This window comes from Anopheles moucheti, chromosome X (assembly GCF_943734755.1).
Source record: "Anopheles moucheti chromosome X, idAnoMoucSN_F20_07, whole genome shotgun sequence".
Lineage (NCBI taxonomy): Eukaryota > Metazoa > Arthropoda > Insecta > Diptera > Culicidae > Anopheles > Anopheles moucheti.
The window spans coordinates 13,497,741-13,519,808 of NC_069142.1; the positions used below are offsets into that span (position 1 = coordinate 13,497,741).

At 47.8% G+C, this 22,068-nt stretch overlaps 1 protein-coding gene across 1 annotated transcript; it reads left to right on the plus strand.

Annotated features, from left to right (window-relative positions):
- The first annotated feature begins 4,507 nt into the window (after positions 1 to 4,507).
- Positions 4,508 to 19,807, plus strand: LOC128306933 (E3 ubiquitin-protein ligase HECW2). The gene is made up of 6 exons (XM_053044607.1): positions 4,508 to 4,934; positions 5,008 to 6,935; positions 7,012 to 7,178; positions 17,177 to 17,419; positions 17,862 to 18,131; positions 18,613 to 19,807. Exons 1-6 carry the CDS (start codon positions 4,508 to 4,510, stop codon positions 19,421 to 19,423), a joined length of 3,846 nt encoding a protein of 1,281 aa, XP_052900567.1. The 3' UTR covers positions 19,424 to 19,807.
- The last annotated feature ends 2,261 nt before the right edge of the window (positions 19,808 to 22,068 follow it).

Genomic DNA, 22,068 nt, shown 5'->3' on the forward strand with positions numbered 1-22,068 from the left:
TTAACAACGAAATGTTACGTAATTAATGCAGCGGGGTTGCGTCCAGTGTAACGTTTTGCTACAGCACGGGGTAGGGGGGTCGAAAATTGACAATTTTTGCGTTTCGTAATAATTGATAGATCCCCAATGCGCACCAGTTCTCTGTCGATAGCGAGCGAAAGCATTGCAGAGGGACGAAAAGAAGTCTCTAAAAACTGTGTCCTTATAAGCTCGAACAAAATCTTCTCAACGTACAAATTTTGCGTCGTCAATCTCCATCCGGAGTTGGGAATAAAAAAACAAAACCATTCCCAAGGAGTAAAGGTAATGTACGCGCGGTAAGGATAAGGGAAAACCCAAGCTGATAGACCCTAACATGACACTGCCGAAAAGGTGCTGACACAGGCACGCGAGCGCTGCTGCTGCTGACGGAGGTGACATGATGGCGATGTTGGTGAAGTGATGATTGAACGGCATTTTCATGGTTGATTTTTTTCTTCTTCTGTTTGTTTGTGCATTAACACATTGGCAGTGGGAGGCGGTTGTGTTTTTTTTTTGCCTGTAAGGTAAAGGAAACAGACAGGGATCCGTCCCCAAAAACGCCAAAGGATTACACGCCAGTTTAGGTGCGGGGCTTAAGCCCGCTCGGTTGCCAGGTCGAAAGTGGTTTGGTCCGAACAATATTTGTCACTTTTATGACATGTGAAAATAAACCAACAGTTTACAATATTGCAAAAAAAGGAAGGGAAAATACACCAACGCCACTAGAAGCGGACGACGTTTTACGCGTGAATGTGACATGTCTGTTTGCTTTTTCTTTGACGCTGGGAAATATGGATGATACACTGTTTTTTTTTTACTTTTGGGAAATCCTTGGAGGTTGTATTCCAATGCGGTGCACAGGAACATATGCGGGGATATAATGGAACTTTTAAGGGTGAAGTTGCTGGAGACAGTAGAGACAGTCTACTCAAATGGGTTTGGTGACATGATGAAGCTTCTTTGCGTGAACTACCACTGACGTCACGGCGTTACTGAGGACATCCGGTATCTTAATCCTCCGGCAAAGGAATTTCCTTTATATCTCCTATGCGCCAACAGCGCGCGCGGACATAATGAACTGGCAATGGCAATGGGAAAAATCGGCGAAAAATTCCCAACTCCGTCCCAAACTTCATCAAACTTCATCCCCCATGCCGGTCGCGGATCATTTCAAGCGTCATTTCAATACGGCCCACGTTCGCTAATGCATGCGTACGCTGATTTCCTAGCCCGGCAGATACCGCCAAAGCAGCAGTTTGGGGCCAACCGGCGTGACGTTGCCAAAAAAGCACGATTCGATCGTGCACGTGTCCATCATCATCATCATCATCATCTTCATGATGAATGTTGTAATCGGAATCGGGGGTTTACACGCACGCATTTTACGCTGGTCATAGTCGGGGTGGGGTGGGGGGGTTGGGGGGTGTAATGAAAGGTCAAAGAAGATGGTTCTGTTCGACTCCGGGAGTAATCGTTCATCTGGGCGAAGCAGACTGATTTGATAGACGAGTGACTGAGCGCTGTTATCAGGTCCGATGAAAGCCATTTTTTTTTTCAAAGGTTAATCTATGCTGCTAAACAATCACTTACCGAATACCTCCCAATATAATCCACCCCCTCCCTCCCCCTTCCCCCTCTTGACCGCACCAGGAAGGTGAAGGTTTATTGAACTTTCGCTTTCCGGTGCGTTACGGACGAACCTCCAACTCCACGTAATGGCGGGTGGCGTCGCGTAATGAATGTCCCCGGAGCTCACCATTTACAACGACATTTTAATTAAGCGTCACCGTCGTCACCAGTGCCGTGATTGTACGCCGGGAAAGCGGAGGAAACACTGAACACCGCTTGCAAGTCACCTGCAATTTCACGCCAAACGAAGTGGAGTGTGAAGCGCGTAAAACTCCACGTAAAGCAAGCCAATAAAAAAGCGCAAATGATGGCCGGATGCGTTAATTGCGGCAGCTCATCTTGTGCACCGAATGATGCAGCCAAGCTTCCAGTGCTTCCAGTGCTGTCCGGCCCGTCCGAAGGTCTTTGACAATGCAAAAAGGAATGATTTATGCCAGTTTAGTGCAGTTTTGTTCGAAGCTTGTCCGATAAGCTGTACCGTATCGGTGTCGGTTTCGTTCGACTGCATCGAGAAGCGCCTCAGAAACAGTCGGATGTCTTCAGATGATCAGCACTCCTCTTCCGCCACACTTCGCTGTCATTTCCCACAAACCTGGTTTTGATTTTGATGGCTTTTAAAGTGGATGAAAGTCGATCTTAGTTTGCTCGTTATGTGTCTAACCGTGTATTCTCCCTCGGCAGACGAAAAAAAAAGGCAACAAGCAACCATTAAAGCGCAGGCATTAATGATGTACATCTACTGCTGATGAGTAGCGGTTGGGTTTGTTGTCTTGTGGCGGGCAGATCTCTATCAGGGCGGCAACCGGGGACGGGAACCGTTTTGGGTGCCGACAGCCATTACGAACCCTATCCCGGTGGTCAAAGGGTCAAACCGCCTGGACGGCTAATGATACCGCGAGCCGTGGCCGGTGTCGGCGGGGTCGCGAAATAAAAAGGTCATCCTCCGGCGTTCGACATTATCGAACACCAGACAAAACACACAAAACAAACAGCGGCCCTGTCAGATCAACATCAATCAAACGAATCGTGTGATCGGATCAAATGCGTTTCGCTGTGATTGCGGGGATCTTTTGCGTGTGTTTTCTGGTGCTTGTGTGCGCCTGGTGCGCGTCCAGGTGAAGGGGGTGCGCCTTTGCTGTTTTTTTTCGGGATTCGTGACCTAGGACTGTGCGGACACGAGCGAGGTGCACAGTTGCGGTACTAGCAACGTCGAACTATTAGTGTTGCATTCGTGAAAAATGGTCAATCAATAGGGGAGAGTGAGGTTAAGGTGTTAAACAATTGTTTACCAAGCAATGGAAAATCTGAAATTTCGACTGTTAATATTAAACATTTCTTTTTTGGTCGAAAAAGTAAGGTTAAAGTGGCTAGAACAGAATGATAACAGCTGACAGAATGCTCTCCTTTTAGCTAAATTCCCCTGTATGATTGCACGATTCCCCTAAACGATTATAAAAATCTCGCTTGAACTATTCTCTTATGTGATTCGAAACCCTGCAAGAGGAGTGTAAAGATCATAGCATCTATTCAAATTCTTAGAATTAAATATGTGTATTATTACGAACCCAATTTGATTTGCGAGGCACCCATAAAGGTTATTTCACTCTGCGGTTGTTTTTGTTGCCGAGAGCTTTCCCCTTCGTACTTTCCCCAACGTTAAATGCAACGAAAACTAGATTCTAATTTTAAATAAACTCCGTTTTAATTGACAGTCTGTCAGTCAGTCTGATAAGGAAGAGTTTGTGCATTTCGCGAATATCATCGATGGTGTTGTCGATATGATGCTATCGATGCGTGGAATGTGGGATATGCAATGTGAATAAAATCAAAGCACTTCAAATGTATTCTGTGCGAACTGTTGCTTGCTTTAATACAGGGATTCTCTCATAGATAAACACGGACTAATATCGCATCGATTGACGATTGCATAATGCATAATGCATAATGACCATCCAATTGGTTTCGAAGTGAATAATGCTAAATAAGCTTCCAGCAGAAGAACACGAATAAAACAACTGTACTTAAAAGATTAGCAAAACAATAAGTATATAATGTGAACTTGTTTGCGTAGTCCAGTAAATAACTTCCCAGCTTCGCAAGTAAATAACAACTTCACATCCAGAGCTTATTCTCGCTACGCTCACAAGCGCCCTCGTGTGGTGAAGCTTTTAACTAAGCGAGCAAAGGTAAAAGCACAAAGCGAAGCAGTGGTGGCGAAAATGAGGCGAAACGGAGCGAACTCATTTCTTCCCCTAAATGTCAAACATAATTGGTGCTTGTGTGCGTGTATGCAGAGCGTTAAAGCAAAACACATCCGCTGGTAAAGTGCATTTCCGAGTGGTAATAATTGAGTGAAAATAGGCAAAACCTATTTGTGCAGATGCATTTCAGTGCTTTGCTAGCGGTGCAGTGTGTGCAGGGTGTAGTTTTGATGCTGAGCTGTGACTGGGTGTAGGCAAATTTCGCACTAACAAAACCACACCGCAGTGGCAGCGAACAAGAGTAAGAAGAAGCACCCCCGAATGGGTGAAGAGAAACTGTAAACATACGAAACGTAAACAATCATCTGCGTCTCGTTGCAGATCCGTGTTTGGCCAGGGGTGGGACAACGAGGTCATTTGGAACGAACCACTCATTTGCGCTACGATCAGCCGCCGGGTTCAACAACCGCATCAATCGATTCCCCGATCAAACGTTTAGCGATTGACGCGATTCCAGCATGTGTGTACAGAGCGTTATGAAGAACAGGAACAGCTGTAGCAGTACGATGATGACCGAATTCCTTCCACCAAGAGCAAACCCGCGGAGACAATAGGCGAGTGTGTGAGGACGCGACGGTGTAAAGGGCCGGGGAAGGATGAGCTGTGAACGGGAAGGGTGTGATGCACCGGAACCGGGTAGCTCAAGGCCGGCTAATCCTCCCACCAAGGAACCGGACGCGGAAATGGAGCTCGAAACGGAACAGGATGGGTTAGCGATCGGTGGCGGTGATCGAAGCACTGCCGATCCCATTGAATCGGATGGAGACGACGAAGAAGATGATGACGAGGAGGACGAGGAGGAGGAGGAAGATGAGGAAGAGGAGGAGGAGGAGGAGGAACCGCCTGAGTTGCGGAGTGCCGCACAACAAGACTGTCCTCCAACACCGTACGAAGAGTGTTTGGATTTGAAAATGTTCGAACTGCGCGACGATGCGTGTGAGGCGCGTATGGACGAACCGAACCCGGAACCGTCCGTTGGCGAGGAACACGAACAAGAGAACATCCCGGTGGTTAATTCTGGAGATGGTAGGTTAATGCTTTCTTTTACGTAAAATTGAAGTCATTTGTTTTAACTTATATTCTACACCTACAGTACACCAAAATATGCCGGTTAAAGCTATGGACGCGGACACCGAGGTCACACCATCGACTTCGGGCGTGCGACGAAAAAGCGAACAAGTCACGAGCGATGCTGATGATGCAAACTGTACCGGCTCCGCGCCAGCGATGGAGGAACCCGAATCGAACCCGAACGGAACGAAGAAGAAGGTTCGACCGAATCGTCTTTCCCCGGACGGGGTCGGATGTTCGCGCAAGAAACAGTTTTGGGTGGAGGGAAGTTCGGGCCATCGCCCGCTGGAGCGTTCGTGGCCACCGAAAAGCGGTAAAACGCATCGTTCTTCCTCCGGTCAGGCTTACCCGGTGCCGAGCGATGGGTTTTCTTTCGACATCATCGATATGGATGAGCAGGAGCAGCAGGCGTTGGAAACGGAAGGTGCTGTGGGAGGATCGGTCGGAACGGTGCCGGATGCGGAAGGGAACCCGGTAGGGGATGCATCGACTCCACTGCGTAGAATGCGTTTGGACCGGAATGGGAACGATACGCCGGATACGTGCCGTGCGCCCAGTGGAAAGATTCCGTTGCGGAAGGTGGTCAGAAATGTTGGTGAGGACAGTTTGGACGGGGAGCGTGAAGCTGGGGTGGTGACGGCGGTGCGTCCTCATCGACCACTGGCAAGAACACCCTCCAATGGACGCGAACCGAGAAATCGAGAGTATGGTCCGGTTCGACCGCTTCCGGTCGATTATACGACGGATGTTGCGGCGCCGTCGGTACATACGGCTCGGAGTCCAGCCAGCGGCCCCGGAAGTCCCAGGGAACCCTCGCCCGAACCGACGAGACCCCAACCGAGGCCGCTAACGCGTGTCGGTGGCAGAACGGGTTCGGATCTGGTTTGTCCACCGACACCAACACATCACGCTCGACGGAATAGAATGGCCGGATCTACCGCGACCACGACAGTAACAGCACCAGCTCCACCCCCAGTAGATCATGCGTACGGACCACCGGAGCTTCGTCGCAACCCATCGGGTGGAGGAGTCTCGGAAGAAAGTGCTAGTGCTGCTGGTGGTGAACGGGAGGTAACGATGGAAGGTGCGGTACGCCACGTTCCAAGCATGCGATTGCCTTCGATCCCGGAACGATCCCGGGCCATTCTGGCCGAACCGGATGAACCACTGCCACCGGCCTGGGAGGCACGTATGGATAGCCATGGGCGGATCTTCTACATAGACCATGCAACACGCACCACCTCGTGGCAACGGCCTGGGCCGCTCGGTACCGCCACCGTTCTAGCTCACGGTCCGGATCCGCACAGACAGCAGCTGGACCGACGCTACCAATCGATTCGTCGCACAATCTACGAACATATGCGGCAGGAAAACGGACCCTCAACATCCTCCGGCAGCGCTGCTACACGGTCCCGCTCGAGCTCGACCGGTGGCAGTAGCCGCACGGCCGCCCCGTCCGCCAGTGGCCCATTTCATCCCGCCCTGCTCATGATATGCCGGTCCGACTTTTACTCGATGCTGCACACGAACGGGGAAGCGATACAGCTGTACAACCGGAACGCCGCCCTGAAGCACATGGTGTCGCGCGTGCGTCGTGATCCGGGTTGCTTCGGGCGGTACCAGCACAACCGCGATCTGGTCGCGCTGGTCAACTGTTTCGCACTGACCACGCAAGATCTGCCAACCGGCTGGGAAACGAAGCTCGATCAGAGCGGGAAGCAATTCTTCATCGATCACGTCAACCGGCGCACCTCGTTTATGGATCCCCGACTGCCGACGGAGGGCCCAAGAGCCCGCCACCATCGGCCACCGGTCGGGGCCGGTTCCATACTACTGCCCAACGGTCCGTACGGTCACGACGAGCGACCCATCCCTCCACCCCGGCCCCCTGGCACCATCTCCCGCATGGTTCACGTTGGTTCACCCGAAATTCCCGTCGCGTACAATGATAAGGCAAGTACATTGGAACTGTGGCACATTATATGGAGGTCGGAATGGATTTAAAAGCTATTACTCTTTCGTTTCGCAGGTGGTGGCATTCCTGCGTCAGCCCAACATTTTGGAGATTCTGCGCGAACGGCACGGTGCGGCCGCCTGTTCGCGTAATTTGCGGGAAAAAATTAACGCCATTAGAGTGGAGGGCACCACGGCCCTTGATCGGTACAGCCACGACTTGGAGCTGACAATACTACTTAGGTAAGCGTCATAGTCTTACGTTGCTCAATATCTTTTACCTATACGGCGTAACAGTTAGGATAAAATTGATTAATGATACATACAAAAGCGAACATTTCAATTTTCCATGCGTGACCTAATTGCTAATTCAGTTGCAGCAACTATAGGATAAACAACCATTTTTTTTAAGATCCACTGAGATCTTCGAAACAACGGCAACGAAAGCCAATCTTTACGTCTTGCTGCAAGTGTGATACGCGTCAGGGCATGCGAGACCTATGCGCTGGAAGAATGTAAATGATATCAAGGGCAGGAAGTTTATTTTAACTTGCTGCGGATGCAAAAAAAGGGTAACGTTTACGATGGCGTCGTTTGGAATTAGAACGTCCCAGAGATTTTTCCCTTAGCGCGTTCGTATCGCGAGACGTAGATAAAAAAAATGCGCTGGTGGGTGGAAGAGAAGTTTTATCGCATACCATGCGCATTATAGAACCTTTCTGTCAAACGGAATATTGAGGTACGGTGTGCGGCATTGCACCATGATGTAAACAAACTTTGTAATACAGTTTTTACTAGAAGACTTCGATAGAGAGGATGAAATTAATAGTCATAGTCATTAATATTTAATAGTCGCAGTCGAAGAAAGCCAGAAATGGTATTCCTAGACCTTTGGAGGTTCTAGTGACCATAAAGAAGAAGAAGAAGGCTCTTAACGATTGAACCCGGAGAAGAGGGGCAGTCGAAAGACGCAAAGTCTTCTATAAGTCCCGTCCCACTTGAGGGTCTCATAGCTGCGATATTTTTCTCTCCACCGTAACAGCTCTTTCGTCAAGTTGTCGTTATTACAGCGTGTGGTTTAGATAATGAAGATATTCATAAAGAAAAAACACACAACAACCCAACTTTGTTTACATACAGCTGGATTCGATCGTATGATTAACTTACGCAGGAAATCGAGTCGATAATGTGAGCTAATTGGGCATATTTCGGTTTTGATTTATTATGTTTATCTTCACGGGGGGAAAAAAAGAGTCAATTTTTCAATTCTTAATTCTACCACAAACACCACTTCAGGCAGAAAGCAACCTGTAGATGGAGTGCATGATGATGTACGAAGAATGTGCACTTCCAGCATAAATAGTCAACCGTTTTCCCGGGGCCGATTGGTCTATAAACAAACCGTCCGGCCGCTCCACCGCTGTGCGGGGGAATTAACGAATCGCCGCAGAACCTTCGAGTGAGCCGATATGTCACGAGCGATTCAAGTGAGCGGACACACTTTTTTAAGCCAAAGGAACAGTCGAAGGATTCACGTGCGGTGTTCTGTTTTGGGTTTTGAAGTGGTTTTGGTTTCGGTGTTCGTTGGTTGGTTTCGTGCGACAGTTTCGACAATGTGGTGTTAAGCGTGTTTGACAGCATTGAGAGAAATTAAATACGATAACGCTGTTTCTTTCATTCCTAACTATTGGATGGAGGATAAGAGTTTAACATTAAACATTTAGCTGGAGTCAGGGGTTAAGAATCAAGAAGATTTCCTCAAATTAAAGATTTAAAGAAGAAAAAAAAACAGCCGCAACCTTTACATGTTGTGAGAAACTTTTGTTTTAGAGCCAAATTAGTTGTATTTTTAATCTGGAGTCAAAATTGTTTTATGAATTACAACTGTTGTCCAAACCAGCGTTTGTGACATCATTTGACCAATTAGTGTTTGCAGGTCGCGGGTCGATTTTAACGACAGCAAGCAGTTGGTGAAATTAATAGTTTTATTAAAAAATTGAGAAGATTGAGCTAACCAATTTTCGGTTGTAACTGCCACACCAGTAAAATCCTTCATTTACAGTAATTAAAAAGGCACAAAGCATTTTATGCAACTTTGCCGCCATAAGCGATCAGCTGCTTCTCCCAGGCCGGTCCGCGGTGCGTCCTCAGATGACTGCACTATTCGGATTTGCCCCCTTGTTGCGACGCTGCGACGTTTCTGTTTTGCCTTGCCTTTGCCGTGTGTGCGTGCTCGCGCGAATCCGGAGAACGCTTCTAGGCGGCTGCATATAATCGCCGAGCCGCACGGCCGTATCATTCCGGTGGTCGTCTTTCGCGCGAGCGGACACGGTTTTCGCGCGCAGGAAAAGTCGAAGGCTCCGCGTGGTTTCATTTTGTGTTGGTGTGCGTGTGTATTGTTTTTAGATGGTTGGTTTATTGTGTGTTTTTTCGGTTTTGTTTTGTGGCTGCCTACCGAAATGCTGACAATCAAACGCTTAGCCTAACCATCGTTCAAACGCATCCTCAACTGCAACCCGTTTCCCCGATGACGACTAGGAAGACGAATAAGGAAGGAGTACGTTTTTTTTTTGTGTGTGATGTGGAAGTTCGGAAGTGCCAGTAGTGATTTACGGTGTGTTTATCATTACAAACAGTGCCTATTAAGGAATATTAATCCAATTGCCAATGCCTGCTATCTTAAGTCGGTGACGAATCGTTGTGTGCGAAGGTGCCAGCCAGTTCTCGGTTCTCGCCGTTCAAAGCAGGGAGGGTGCAGGGAGTTATGATTTAATCTTCGTCTCTTTGCGCTGTGTGGTGCGATTAAGCCACTCACCGTTCGGGGTATGTGCTATGCTTATGCCGTACACCCCAGATCGATCGATCGCGATCCATCCTCCGGGGCGAAGAGGGCTCTTTGCCAGTTAATTGTCGGGTGTCGGGTTGATTCTCCTGGCTGACTCATTTATCGGCTCCCCAGCTCTGATGTCATTTGATGGTTGAAGTTCACGAGCTTTTGGCGAGTCTGTATTATCTGTGCATCGTTTGCGAGTTGGCTGTCGGCAACCACCATCAGCAGCACTATTTTAGGCACCATTACCTAATCGCCCAAGACCCTCGAAATGCCTCCAACCTCTCACACACAAACGAAGGCTTTTGGGGCTTTTAATTGATATTTCTTGTTGGATGGTTGTATGGCGATATATTCGGGGCAGTAAATCGGTAACTCGCAGCACACACAATGTGTGTATTGTCACGTGTGAGATGAATGTATTCTAATTTTAAGTGCCTAGTCTTGCCTTATCCACACTGCCATTGCAAGCAATTTGCATTGTTCTAAACAAAATTCTTTGGGTGCGAAAAAGGAATTTTCACATCCCATTCCCCGAAAGTATTGGCGGGCATATATAGTTAAAAGTGCGCATTTAATTTTCCCCCATGTTTTCGCAGTTGTTTGAAGTTGGTTGTTTTTCGTTATCCTGCTGTGCCTTCTGGTGGTACGGATTAATGGCGCAGCACAACCCCACTTGTCGCCGGTAGTGATAGTGAAAGGACGAACCAGCTGATTCCGTGCGGCGCATTACGCATTCCACGACGCAATAGCAGGTGTATTGTGCATCCTTGTTTCTTCCGCATGTAGAAAGCGAAAGAATGCTAGGGAATGGAAGCAAGCAGCAGCTTGAATACGCACAATTGGTACAGCGCCTTTTTGACTCCTCTCGTCAGCTGAGCGCTTGCACGTGCGGTCCGGTACGCACCGTACTACACCGAGGGGTTTGGCTTTTTTTTTTAACACAAACAGCATCACCATGCGAGGTTTTGCGTTGATTGTGTGCGTGCGCAGCATAACAATGTATGCACCGCGCGCGCGAGAGGAAGCAAATGTGCGAGAAGACGGCCTATCAGAGGTATAGCCACCGGTGCATGGAATCTGGGTCGTATGGGACGGTTCGCGACCCCTTCCGTGCCGTGCCTTGCACACGACGAGAATGCTCCCGGCTCATCAAGATCGATGAACACATCCGGAACGCAACACATATCGTTCGAAAATCGAAACCAAAAAGGTCGTTTCGGGGTTCATGTTTGGTTATGATGAATAGGGGGGGTTGGGACGAATTGGACGACAACACTGCATTTGGTTGATTCTTAACCTTATGCATGCTTACTTTTTTTTTCGTTTGTTTGTGTGAAACATTGGTCACAACAAATTATATCCCTTTCATGTGATAGGGGTTCCAGTTTTTTTTTCAATAAAATAAATTGATTTACAGGGTTTTACAATACATAGGAAATGGCGAGCCCTGGTTACTAAATCGCGCAAGCGAATAAGACAAGCGAGAAGATTGATAAAGAAGCTTAAATACTTTACGGAATAAAAAAACTAGATATGGAATATCGTGCACAAGTTAGTGAATAGATTATATCGACGGTCAGTTTACATCTCGGTGGGTTCAAGCGTTGAGATAAAAAAAGAGGATTAAATTAGTTGTAAACTAAGTAAAACTATTTGTTATGATTGCAGGCAATTTTAATTTGCTATTATGTGCATCGTTTGTTGGAAATTTCATAAACAGCCTGTCAGATTTGACATTCATTAAATTGTGCACGCGTTTCCATATCTAGTGCTTTTTGCTTTACAGTTAAGTTTTTTTTTTGTGTTTAACTATCAATATTTCCGTTTATTTAATTGGTTTATACCAAACCAACGTGTTTCAGATAGTTGGTTACGCCAGATAACCTGTCTATTGGAAAACCCTGTAAAAGTTTATTTTGGGTAAAACATAATTATGGTATGGTGGAACTTCTTCCCGTTCTCCTTAGTGTTGCGAAAGTCTTATGGAAAGATTTGTGTTTTTTTCTTGTATTCAGAGTGTGTTTTAGGGTGGCATTTTGTTTTTGTTGTTGCTGTTTATCTATATCTATGTTGACATCAGATAAACCTCACCCTTGAAATAGTTGAAGCATTATATAGCACGCCGAACGGTCGACTATCTTCCTTATCGTATAAACGCCGTTCGTTTGGAGGTTGTATTTATTTATTTTTTTTCTGAAATATCGGCACCAACGACACTGGCATTGAACGGTCGGTAGCTTATCGTGACCCTGCGAGAAACACCTACCAACCGGTACATGGGTGCTTTATGCTTCTAATTGCCCAACTCAACCGAAGCCGGTACCGACTTCCTTTATTTAAAATCTGGTTGCGCTAGCGAAATACCATCGCGAGAATGGAGAACGATGTCACGGTGCTTGCGAATGCATCCGTTGGCTCGATGGATGGTAATGCATTTAATAACGATGGTTGTGGCGCCCGTCGTGAGGAGTAGCGCTGGAATGGATTGGATTCTTTGTTTGTTAGCAATGGACGGCAATACTCCGAATTGGTACGGAACACAAATGAAAGGTCCCTAGGAATGGTCGTTTGTTTGGTAGTTTGATCAAATTTAGCCCGAAGCATTTTTCCCCGAAGGTGAAAAGTGAAACCGGGGGAAGAAAAAACTTTCTTTCGCCAAAAATAAAGGGTTGCGAGATTGTGTTTTGTTTTCTCGATCATGAAAATTGGGTTATTATTAGCAAAATGTAGGTTTTTTTTTGAGAAGATGAAAGCGTTCTTTTCTATCCCTTCCCAAAACAAGTGTTGTTTCGTTTGGGTTTTCAATATCACCCATCGGGTTTTGCATTTTTAGCCCACAAGCTGGAAGTGAGTTTGATTTAAAAGACACTGACCACCGCACACAGACGACGATTGGACGACTGTCTGTGCGTCGGATCGGAAAGATCGATCAGCGGCGTTAGCTTCCGTTCGGTTCGACACCCTGACGGCACAGACGGGAACGACCAATTAATGCGAACTTCATAGAAAGCGATTCGCCGTATCTGCATGTTGCATCGCCGTCGTCGTTGTCACCCCACGAGTCAGGAAGGGGTTGGTCTTTCGCCTTGATTGCGTGTTGCGTTACGAGCGGTAAAGCTGTTGCATGGCGGAAGGATCGAACGGTGCTTGTATGTGCCCTTGACCATCTGGTAAGGAGGGTGGCAAATCCACACTAATCATCATCAACATCATCATCATGGACGACATTAAAATGCAGGCGTTCTAAGGTGTTTCATTTAATCATACCGCTCCATCTGGACGGTCACTCCACCGATGGTCCAAAGGCGAACAACTGGCAGAAATGATCGTAACTTGAAAGATGTCAAAAGCTGAATTTGAAAGTTTTAATGACAGCTAATGTCAAAATGACGTGTAATTCTCAATATGATGTTGAAACGATTTGTTTTCAGCAATAAATCTAGAGAAAACAAGTATTTTGTCCATTTCAAGAACTACAATTGAAATAGACGATAATAGACGAAACGTTCCATGAATTCCTATCCTGAAGTTCCGAAGTTTATTGTTTTGTCTTGAGAGATCTCTCAGACATTTGGGTTTGGAACTGTTTCTTCTCCTGTGCGAGGTAATTTCTTGTTCACTGGGTCCTCCTCAGATACTCCGCTTATTTGAGCCTGATGTGCATGACTACCTCTGCTTATTGAAAGACTTCTTGCACTTGACATGTTTTTAGCAAATTAAGAACACTCCTACTCCGTTGTTGGAAAATGGAGAATGGAGAATGGAGTGTACATTGGAGAATTCTTCAGAGTAGTCGAATTCTCCGACTGTCAGGTGAATGTGAAGTACAGAGATGCTTCGAAGACGAATCCCTGTCTCGGTAACTTAACATTGGAATTGATCGGAAGTCTAACCTCTGAGTTCCATGGAGTGGGATAAATAAGAATTCTATTCGAATCACTTAGTTGTATTATGAATATTGCTATTCTAACACGGAACTCATCGAAACGGCTGAAATCTCGGAAGTCGTTAGACAGTTGACGGAAATAGAGACAAAAAGCAATTGATTTTTCAGGCGGAGACAAACTTGCTCAATGTGTGGAATAAATTTCTTCTCCCGGCGAGGATAGAACCCCCTGCCGTAAGGTGGCATAAGCCAAAGATAGCATGTGTAAATCATACTACAGTAGGTATAGGAGGAATTACAGCATTAACACTACGGTGTCCGGAGAAATAATGTTCAAAGCCAAACGGTTTTGCTCAGCAGCCGGTAACCGGTAACGATCCGGTAGACCTTCTTAACCGCTTCTCACTAGCGGCACTTTCGGATGGGAGGTGACAGTGACGAAGGCTAGCGTGTGATATAATTAAGTGCGAAACATTACGCGCTATACCGACGCGCTTACCGTATCTGATCAGCTGCATAAAGCTGCAGCTATTTTGCATCGCGGCAGCTGCCACAGATCGACGCTCCCCCGGTATAGGAAGTGTATCTTTAATGCCGTGACCGAGGGAAGTTTGATGCACTTGTTGGGAGAGTGAGCGTTGAATGTTGGAGAGTTAGAGTTCGAGTAGTCGATGGTGAAACGAATGGAGTAGAATTGAAGTTGATCACATTACTGGATAGTTTTGGGAAGATGACTCTGTTCGGAGACTCGTGTCGCGGTGTCGGTAACCTTCAAGGTCACTGTGACGCGCCCAACGCTAAACATCAGCTTGCCAGTAGGTTTGCTGTATGGTGCAAATAGCGACGCATGAGCAAAAATTGTCTCCCAAATGCAATGCGTAAGAGAACGTCAAGATAACGCAAACCGAAAGAGAGAAAGTGACAAGAAGTCAGCAGCACCTAATGAGCTCGCATTTGTTAAGGTCCCATTGACGCCTCTCCCATCCAACTGATGGCAGGTGCTGGTGCTGTGCGGGGGTTGAGGGGGAGGGGGAGGGGGAAAGGGGGTTAAGGAAAGGGATTTAGGAGACCGGTAGGGTGGTACATAATTACCCCGACGGGTGGGAGGGTTGAGAACGGGGAGCCCTCGCACAAAAATATTACCAATTCCATCATCTCAGCGGGAGAGCATCGGCGAAGAAGGAACACAGCAAGAACGGAAATCTTCCACGTACGGGGGCAGCATTGCCAAAACCGCACATGTGTTCGGGTCGGATCCTGCACTGTTTACACATGTTTGTTGCTCTCTCGCCGCTGGTGTACGAATGTTTGTTGCCGTTTGGTTTGCTTCCGTTTTGTTTTTCGCAAACTTTTCCAACCCCGTCGCACCGGCTTGAACGCGAAAGAGAATTGTTTGGCTTCCGGGCTCCGGTGCTCTGTGTGTGTACTCGCTAATTTCGATTCCTGACCTAGGGTGTGTTTGGTGTTTGGATGCTTGTTTTGTTGATTGGCCGCAAAGAATGCGCGATCGGGCGTTCTCACGGTGTTAAAATTCGTTCGTCTTGCCTGAAGCGGTTTGCTAGTTGGAGGATGTGAATATACTTGAAAACGAACTAATGTAATTCTCCAGCAATTGCAAACCTCTGCGCAGTTTAAACGGGGAGCGAGTTCGAGTGTTACAAGCGGACAGCGGAATACACACCGTACGGCGTACATGCGAATATCGCACAGCGGCGACCAGCGACACCGAAAAAACGTTTGCGACAGCTAGAAGTGGAGCGGTGAAGAGTGGTTCCGTGTTTGTGTTTTGGTGGTTTTGGGGTTCGGCAGGGCGCTATGTAATGCGGGGGTGGCTGCGATGAGTGCACGTAGTAATACAGCAGCAATGGTCAGCCGTCGAGTGTTGCCGAGGGTAGCGGCAGCGACGCGCGGCACGGAACGCCGACGAAGCTATCGGATCAGCTTCCGGAAGCGCAAGAACCGCCGCCTGTCCGGCGGGGAAGAAGCGGAACAGGACACACAGTCGGAGGATGACCGCGAGGAGGAGCAGATTGAGGTAGACGAAGAAGAGGAGGAGGAGGAGGAGGAGGAGGAGGAGGTGGAGGTGACTATTAACAGGCACCGTGCGGTGGAGCGTGCCGTCAGAAACCGAACGACGTGTGCGAAGCTGTTCCGCCCGATCGTACGGGCGATGGGGGCCGCTGTACGCGGTTTCTCCATCCTCTTCTCGGTGTAAGTATTGCGCTCCGGAGCGGTTTGCTATTTTAGGTTTCGATACGGGTAAAGCATACCCCACGGAAAGGTAGCTCCCACCAGATGTAGCTGAGTTGCAGCTGAGTTGCAGCTGAGATGCAGCTATTCGGAATATTCACAATTAACACTGTAGTGCGCTTAGCTCGAGGATACCTTCAAAGGAGGGTTAAATTTGTGATACCCAAAGGTATCTCCCTATCATTACCGTGACAAAATGGGATGATGTCACACACACACAGATGTGCAATTAATTATCTCAAACCAAGCGCATGGGTATCATCCCGTCGCCCAGAAGTCGCCAGGTGCAATTGCTACTGAGACGTGTCCGCATCCAGCTGTCCCAGTTGCACTCACGCCCAGAAATGGATGCAAAATCGGATGGCAGATGCACGTGCCTTACCCCCTCACCGTATAAAAAGCATAAATACAATTTAAAAAAGCAAACAAAAAGGTGAACAAAAAATTCGCGTACTTCCTGCTGGCGCTGGTTAAACAGTGCCACAAGAAAAATAAAACATAACGCTCGTAAAACCGTGCAAGTTGAGTGTGCGCGGTCGTAAAATAGGAAATCACGCTATTCCACATCGAAGCAATCTCTACTTTCGATCACTGAACCAAGTGCTTCAGTGTGGGGACTAGAAGATGGAAGGACGATTGTGTGGGTTCCGTGGAGGGGTGGGGGGTTTTGTGGACCTTAACTGTCGTTTTTATGTCGTTCACTTTGATTATGGTAATTAAACTTTGGGCACCCTTTTTTTCAAGCTGTGAGAGGAGACAGATGAGGAGTCGGAGGCTAGAAGTGTGGAAGGTTCTGGTTGGAACATTTTTGTGGAACATCGATCGATACCCACCGACTCATGGGTGGGTAATCTCGTTGCAACAACAGGAACTAAAGTTTTGAATAATGACTTTGAAGAAGAGATAGTTGTTACGCAAGTACAGCGATGCTGTTTCCGAAGAGCTCGATGCTGTAGAGGCTTAAACCCTCTCCGGTGCAGATTTTCCTGCTTCCGGTAATGGAGCGTTGTGGTTCATGCTCGCGCGTCCTCAATCACGCAACCGTTACGTTACGTTTCGCAGAGCCGAAGCTGCTTAATTCATCGACCGCCGTTTGACATTGACATTGGACGGTTTATTCCTTCCGATCGCTATTTGGGTGCAGATACGGTGTGCGTACACCCCTGCTAGAATGGCGAAGATGGTGCCACACCCTCCCCTTTTATCACACACCCGATCGACATTAGTCCATCATCTCATCCATATCGCTGTACCCATCCATCTGTTTTGCAGCCTGTTCGAGGACGAGGTGATGAACTATGTTCCGCCGCGTGCCCGCAGCCCACCGGACCAGGGCCCGTCGGGCGGCTACAATCTGCACGCGGGTGGCGCCGGCGGTGGCGTCGGCAATGCAATGAAGCCGGGTGGACGGCACGTACAGCGCGCCCCGATGCGACGCGACTTCGAGGCCAAGCTGCGCACCTTCTACCGGAAGCTCGAGTCAAAAGGCTACGGTCAGGGACCGCACAAGCTGAGGTAAGTTTTTGACGACCCGACCCGCCCCGGCAACACCTCCACCTCCTGGGGGTGGTTCGGACAGGGTAGGCGGAACAGGTGGTGGAGGAGATATTACTTTCGATTCGATTTTGAGACCCAAACTGAATGGGTGTAACCTAAACCAAGGTTAACCGAATAAAGAGGTAGCTTGTTTTTCTTCGGACTCCGTCGACCGTGATCAGCGTTTGACCGCTGTTGATAGTGTTGCTCCCCACACACACGCATGAGCATCGGCAGCTGCTAGATTCCGGCTACCGGTCACGGTAGATTGCGCTTCGGCGCGTTCATCAGCCGCAGTCAATTGCAAATGTGCACAGAACGGCAATCCCTTCGTCCACGTCACTTTCAATTGTAGGTAAATGAATACGACTCGCCATTTTTTGTTTGTTTCTTTCCCCCCCCCCCCTCCTACGTCGTGAAGATTGGAAGTACGCCGGGCCCATCTCGTGGAGGACGCCTTCGAGCGGATCATGTCGGCGAGCCGGCGTGATCTGCAGCGGTGCCGCCTTAACATCGTCTGGGACACGGAGGATGGACTCGACTACGGTGGACCATCGCGCGAGTTCTTCTATCTGCTATCGCGCCAGCTGTTCAGCCCGTACCGGAATATGTTCGAGTACTCCGCGAACGATATCTACACCGTGCAGATCGCACCGGAACGTCCCTCCGACCGGGATGATATACTCGAATGGTAAGATATTGGACTTTATTCAGGAATTTATGAACAAAACGATTGACTCTGAATCTCTATCATAAAGTTTTATAATCCCTCAAATTCTAATCGATTCTTGACTCTGAGGATTCTCCAATCCGCGACATCAAGATCGGGGATTCCAACATCAAGAGTCTCTAGATATCTTCTATATTGATGAAATAACCCAAGCCCTGCTAGAATGCGATTACATAGACGAATTAGACTGACTTTGACATTTGGCTAGCATCTATTCCAATCTATAATGAGGTAGCTATCCCAGATTCTAGTGTTCTTTTGCTAAGAGTCATTCAAACCATCAACGGAATCTCAAAAGGTTCTTGAATTTTCAGAAGAGAGATTCAGATTCACTTATTCCGTTCAAAGATTCATTCAGATTCGTAGCTCTGAATCAGATTTCTGATCTGATTCGTTTATATTTTTCTTATTTATTCTCTCTTCTTCTCTCTCGATACCGTAGGTACCGTTTCGCAGGACGCGTGCTAGGACTTGCACTCGTACATCAGTATCTTCTGGATGCGTTCTTTACACGCCCGTTCTACAAAGCACTGTTGCGCTTGCCCGTATCATTGAGCGACCTTGAATCGCTGGACAATTCGTTCCACCAGTCGCTGCTATGGATCCGGGACAACAATATGGACAACTGCGGTGAGCTCGGGCTAAACTTTACCGTCACCGAGGAACGGTCCGACGGTACGTCGATCGACATCGAGCTGAAACCGAACGGACGGAACATTACGGTGTCGGAGCGCAACAAGCGCGACTACCTCGACCGCATCATCAAGTGGCGGCTGGAGCGGGGCGTACTCGAGCAAACCGAATGGTTGGTGCGCGGGTTCAACGAGGTGGTCGACCACCGGCTGGTGTCGGTGTTCGATGCGAGCGAGCTGGAGCTCGTCATATCCGGCACGGTCGAGATCGACGTCCACGACTGGCGGTCGAACACGGAGTACCGGGGCGGCTACCACGATACGCACCACGTCATCATGTGGTTCTGGGTGGTGATCGATCGGATGAGCAACGAGCAGCGGTTGCGCTTGCTGCAGTTCGTCACCGGCACGTCCAGCATCCCGCACGACGGGTTCGTCGGTTTGCGCGGTTCGAACGGGTTGCGCCGGTTCTGCATCGAGAAGTGGGGCAATGCGGACGCACTGCCCCGGTCGCATACGTGCTTTAACCGGCTGGAGCTACCACCGTACCCGACGCCGGACGTACTGTACGAGAAGCTGATACTGGCCGTCGAGGAAACGAACACGTTCGGCATCGAGTAAGCCGACCAAACCGGGCATCATATCCGTTTGGGAGATGTTAGCGATGTAGAAATGTGGCCGTTGGTTACTTATTTGCTTTTTATGAAATGCTTGCTAGTTATGCGATGTAGACACACTCTGCGGGTATTTAACAGTATAATCATACACCGTATGGCAATGTAAAACTATCGAAAAGTCTTCATTTTTAAGAGCAGCTATAAAGACATAGACATTACAATAGGCTTTGTAGCGATTTATTAGCAATTATTTGAAAAGGGTTTATGTGAATTACAAATCTGAGATGGTAGGAATATAACGTGGCGTTCGCATTTCGACGTTTGTTAACCACGCAAGTAGTTCTTAGCAATGTGCCATCGAAGGGTGCTGTCCAACTAAAGGGCGAAATTAGAGCATCCTCTGCAATCGGAAGGACGGATTTTTTTTATACGTTTGAACCGATTGCTTGCAGCATTCAAATCAATCAGGAAAGCATGAAAACACCACTAATGATGTTGCTACTTCCGCGTAATCGAATTGACCCACAGCCGGCAGGCATCGTTAGAAAGGATATAAGCGTTAGTGGCACTCGGTTCCTTTCCTTATTGCAACCTCTCCGCACTGACCAGCCTGACAGTGCTTGTGTGCCCGAGCTAACGGCCACGGGCGGTATGCTTTCATGTTTTTTTCCCCACCTCCCAGGGTAGTCATCATTAAACATCTCGGTCACACCGCGTTGTCTGGTGCTTTGTACTTAAGAAACAAAACACACGCCCCCCATTCCCATTAGCGGCGTGTGACACTTTTGCCTGGTACCCCGCGGTACAGTGTGATAAATGATATGTAAATGTACGCAATCGGATGCATTTTAAATTAATTGGTTCCGAGCTAATCGAAGCAATTATCTTGCGTAGCACCGGTCGATAATTGATAGGATAGAAGAGGCGGGAGACAAATGTGCCGGTTTATAACAGTTAGTAAGTAAGGCGATTCGCGTTCGAAGAGTAACAGTTCACACAACGAATGATTCCTTTTTTTTCGTTCGTTCTTTCTTCCCCACACACACACACACACATACACCTACACGGTTCTTGCTTTCGCCAGCACGTGTGGCGCCATATGGTAGTAATGCAATCTTTACCTTAGCACGTAAAGGGTAGATTAGGCTTAGGAGCGGCATTTTGCGGCAATAACACATCGAGCAGATGTGTGTAGGTTTTAATTCACACTCGCAACACTAACGACTGGTGCACCTAATCCAAAGGAACGCATAGAGAATGCAATAGTTACTAGAATGCGCACAACAAAACCAATCCCGTCGGGCAGGGCGTGTGTGTGTGTGTGCAGCTTTTAAAGTTTGCCAATAGGTCGTAAGAAATTGCGTAAAATATCTTCTAATGGTTTTGTTTTAGTTTTTTGTTTAGGAACACACGTGACACACAGTGACGGGCGTAAATAGTAGCGTAGCAATCGGTAGGGATAGACAAACGAAAAACGTATTATTATGCAGCGTGAAAAATCAAAATCTCAAACCACTGCTGTGCAAAGAACTCGAAACGGGAAAGTTATAGACTAAAGCAACACATGTCGCCATGGTGGTGATGTGGTTGTAATCTCTCGAGTAGATAGACTAATGCCCGTACTCGACTAGTGTAGCAGAGTGCCCGTAAGCCGTCACTTCATTCAATGCAGATAGCAAAACGGTGGGGAGATCGGTGGGGTGGGAAAGAACGTTAAAACGAGGCGAGAGTACCAAAGTAGCAACTATACGCTCACATTCAACCGTCAACCGTTCCGAGTCATGCTCTCTTTACCAAAGGTCCTTTCCCCCCCCCCCAGCACCATCCCACTCGGAAACCGGAAGGAAGGAAACATTCTAACTATCGTATGCACAAAGCAAACCACCACCATATCCGGGCCGGCTTAGGCAAAGTTGATTGCAAAAAGAAACAAAGGCTTTAACCGCTGTCCTGATACAAAAAAGCGCACACACACACATGCACAGCATCACTCACACTTCTTCACACACCGATGTGTGTAGAAGAGCCTTCCGTTTTATCGTGCAATGATTGGATAAAGGGTTTCGCAACAGTGCGTAGTGGTCGAATAATCTACACGGGCGGTTTTATTTATAAAAACAATATTCTTTAATCAGTTAACAACTGCTAACGGGTACGGCAAAGCCACTTCACGCGCGCATACAGCTGTAGGCATAGGGTTGCGTTTGCCTCGCGTAATATTGTTCCTTTGTTTTTCGTTGTCTGTGCCGCCGTGGTTCAGGATCATGGTTTGTCCGATTCCGATTAAGTAGCTATATGTAGTGGTGACGAAACAATTGTACTAGTGTTTGTGTGTGTGTGTGTGTTAGTCGCAAACACCTGCCAGCTTTAAAGATTCTGAAGACTTGAGATGCAGCACTTAAAAGCTTACGTTTGTTTGCGACGCACAAACCGAAGGGAAAATAAAACCGTTTAAGCCAGAACAAGATGCAAAAAGGGCTAAGGCTAGTGATGCAAGTAAATCAGATCCATCCCCTCCCTTTCCCTTCATCACCGTCTTCTTAACCGCGTGGTTTACTAGGGTGGAGCGAACGCAATTATTATTTTTGTTATGTTTTTGTTTAATGTTATATGTTTAGTGCCAGCAGAGCGGGGAACAGTATTGCCAGG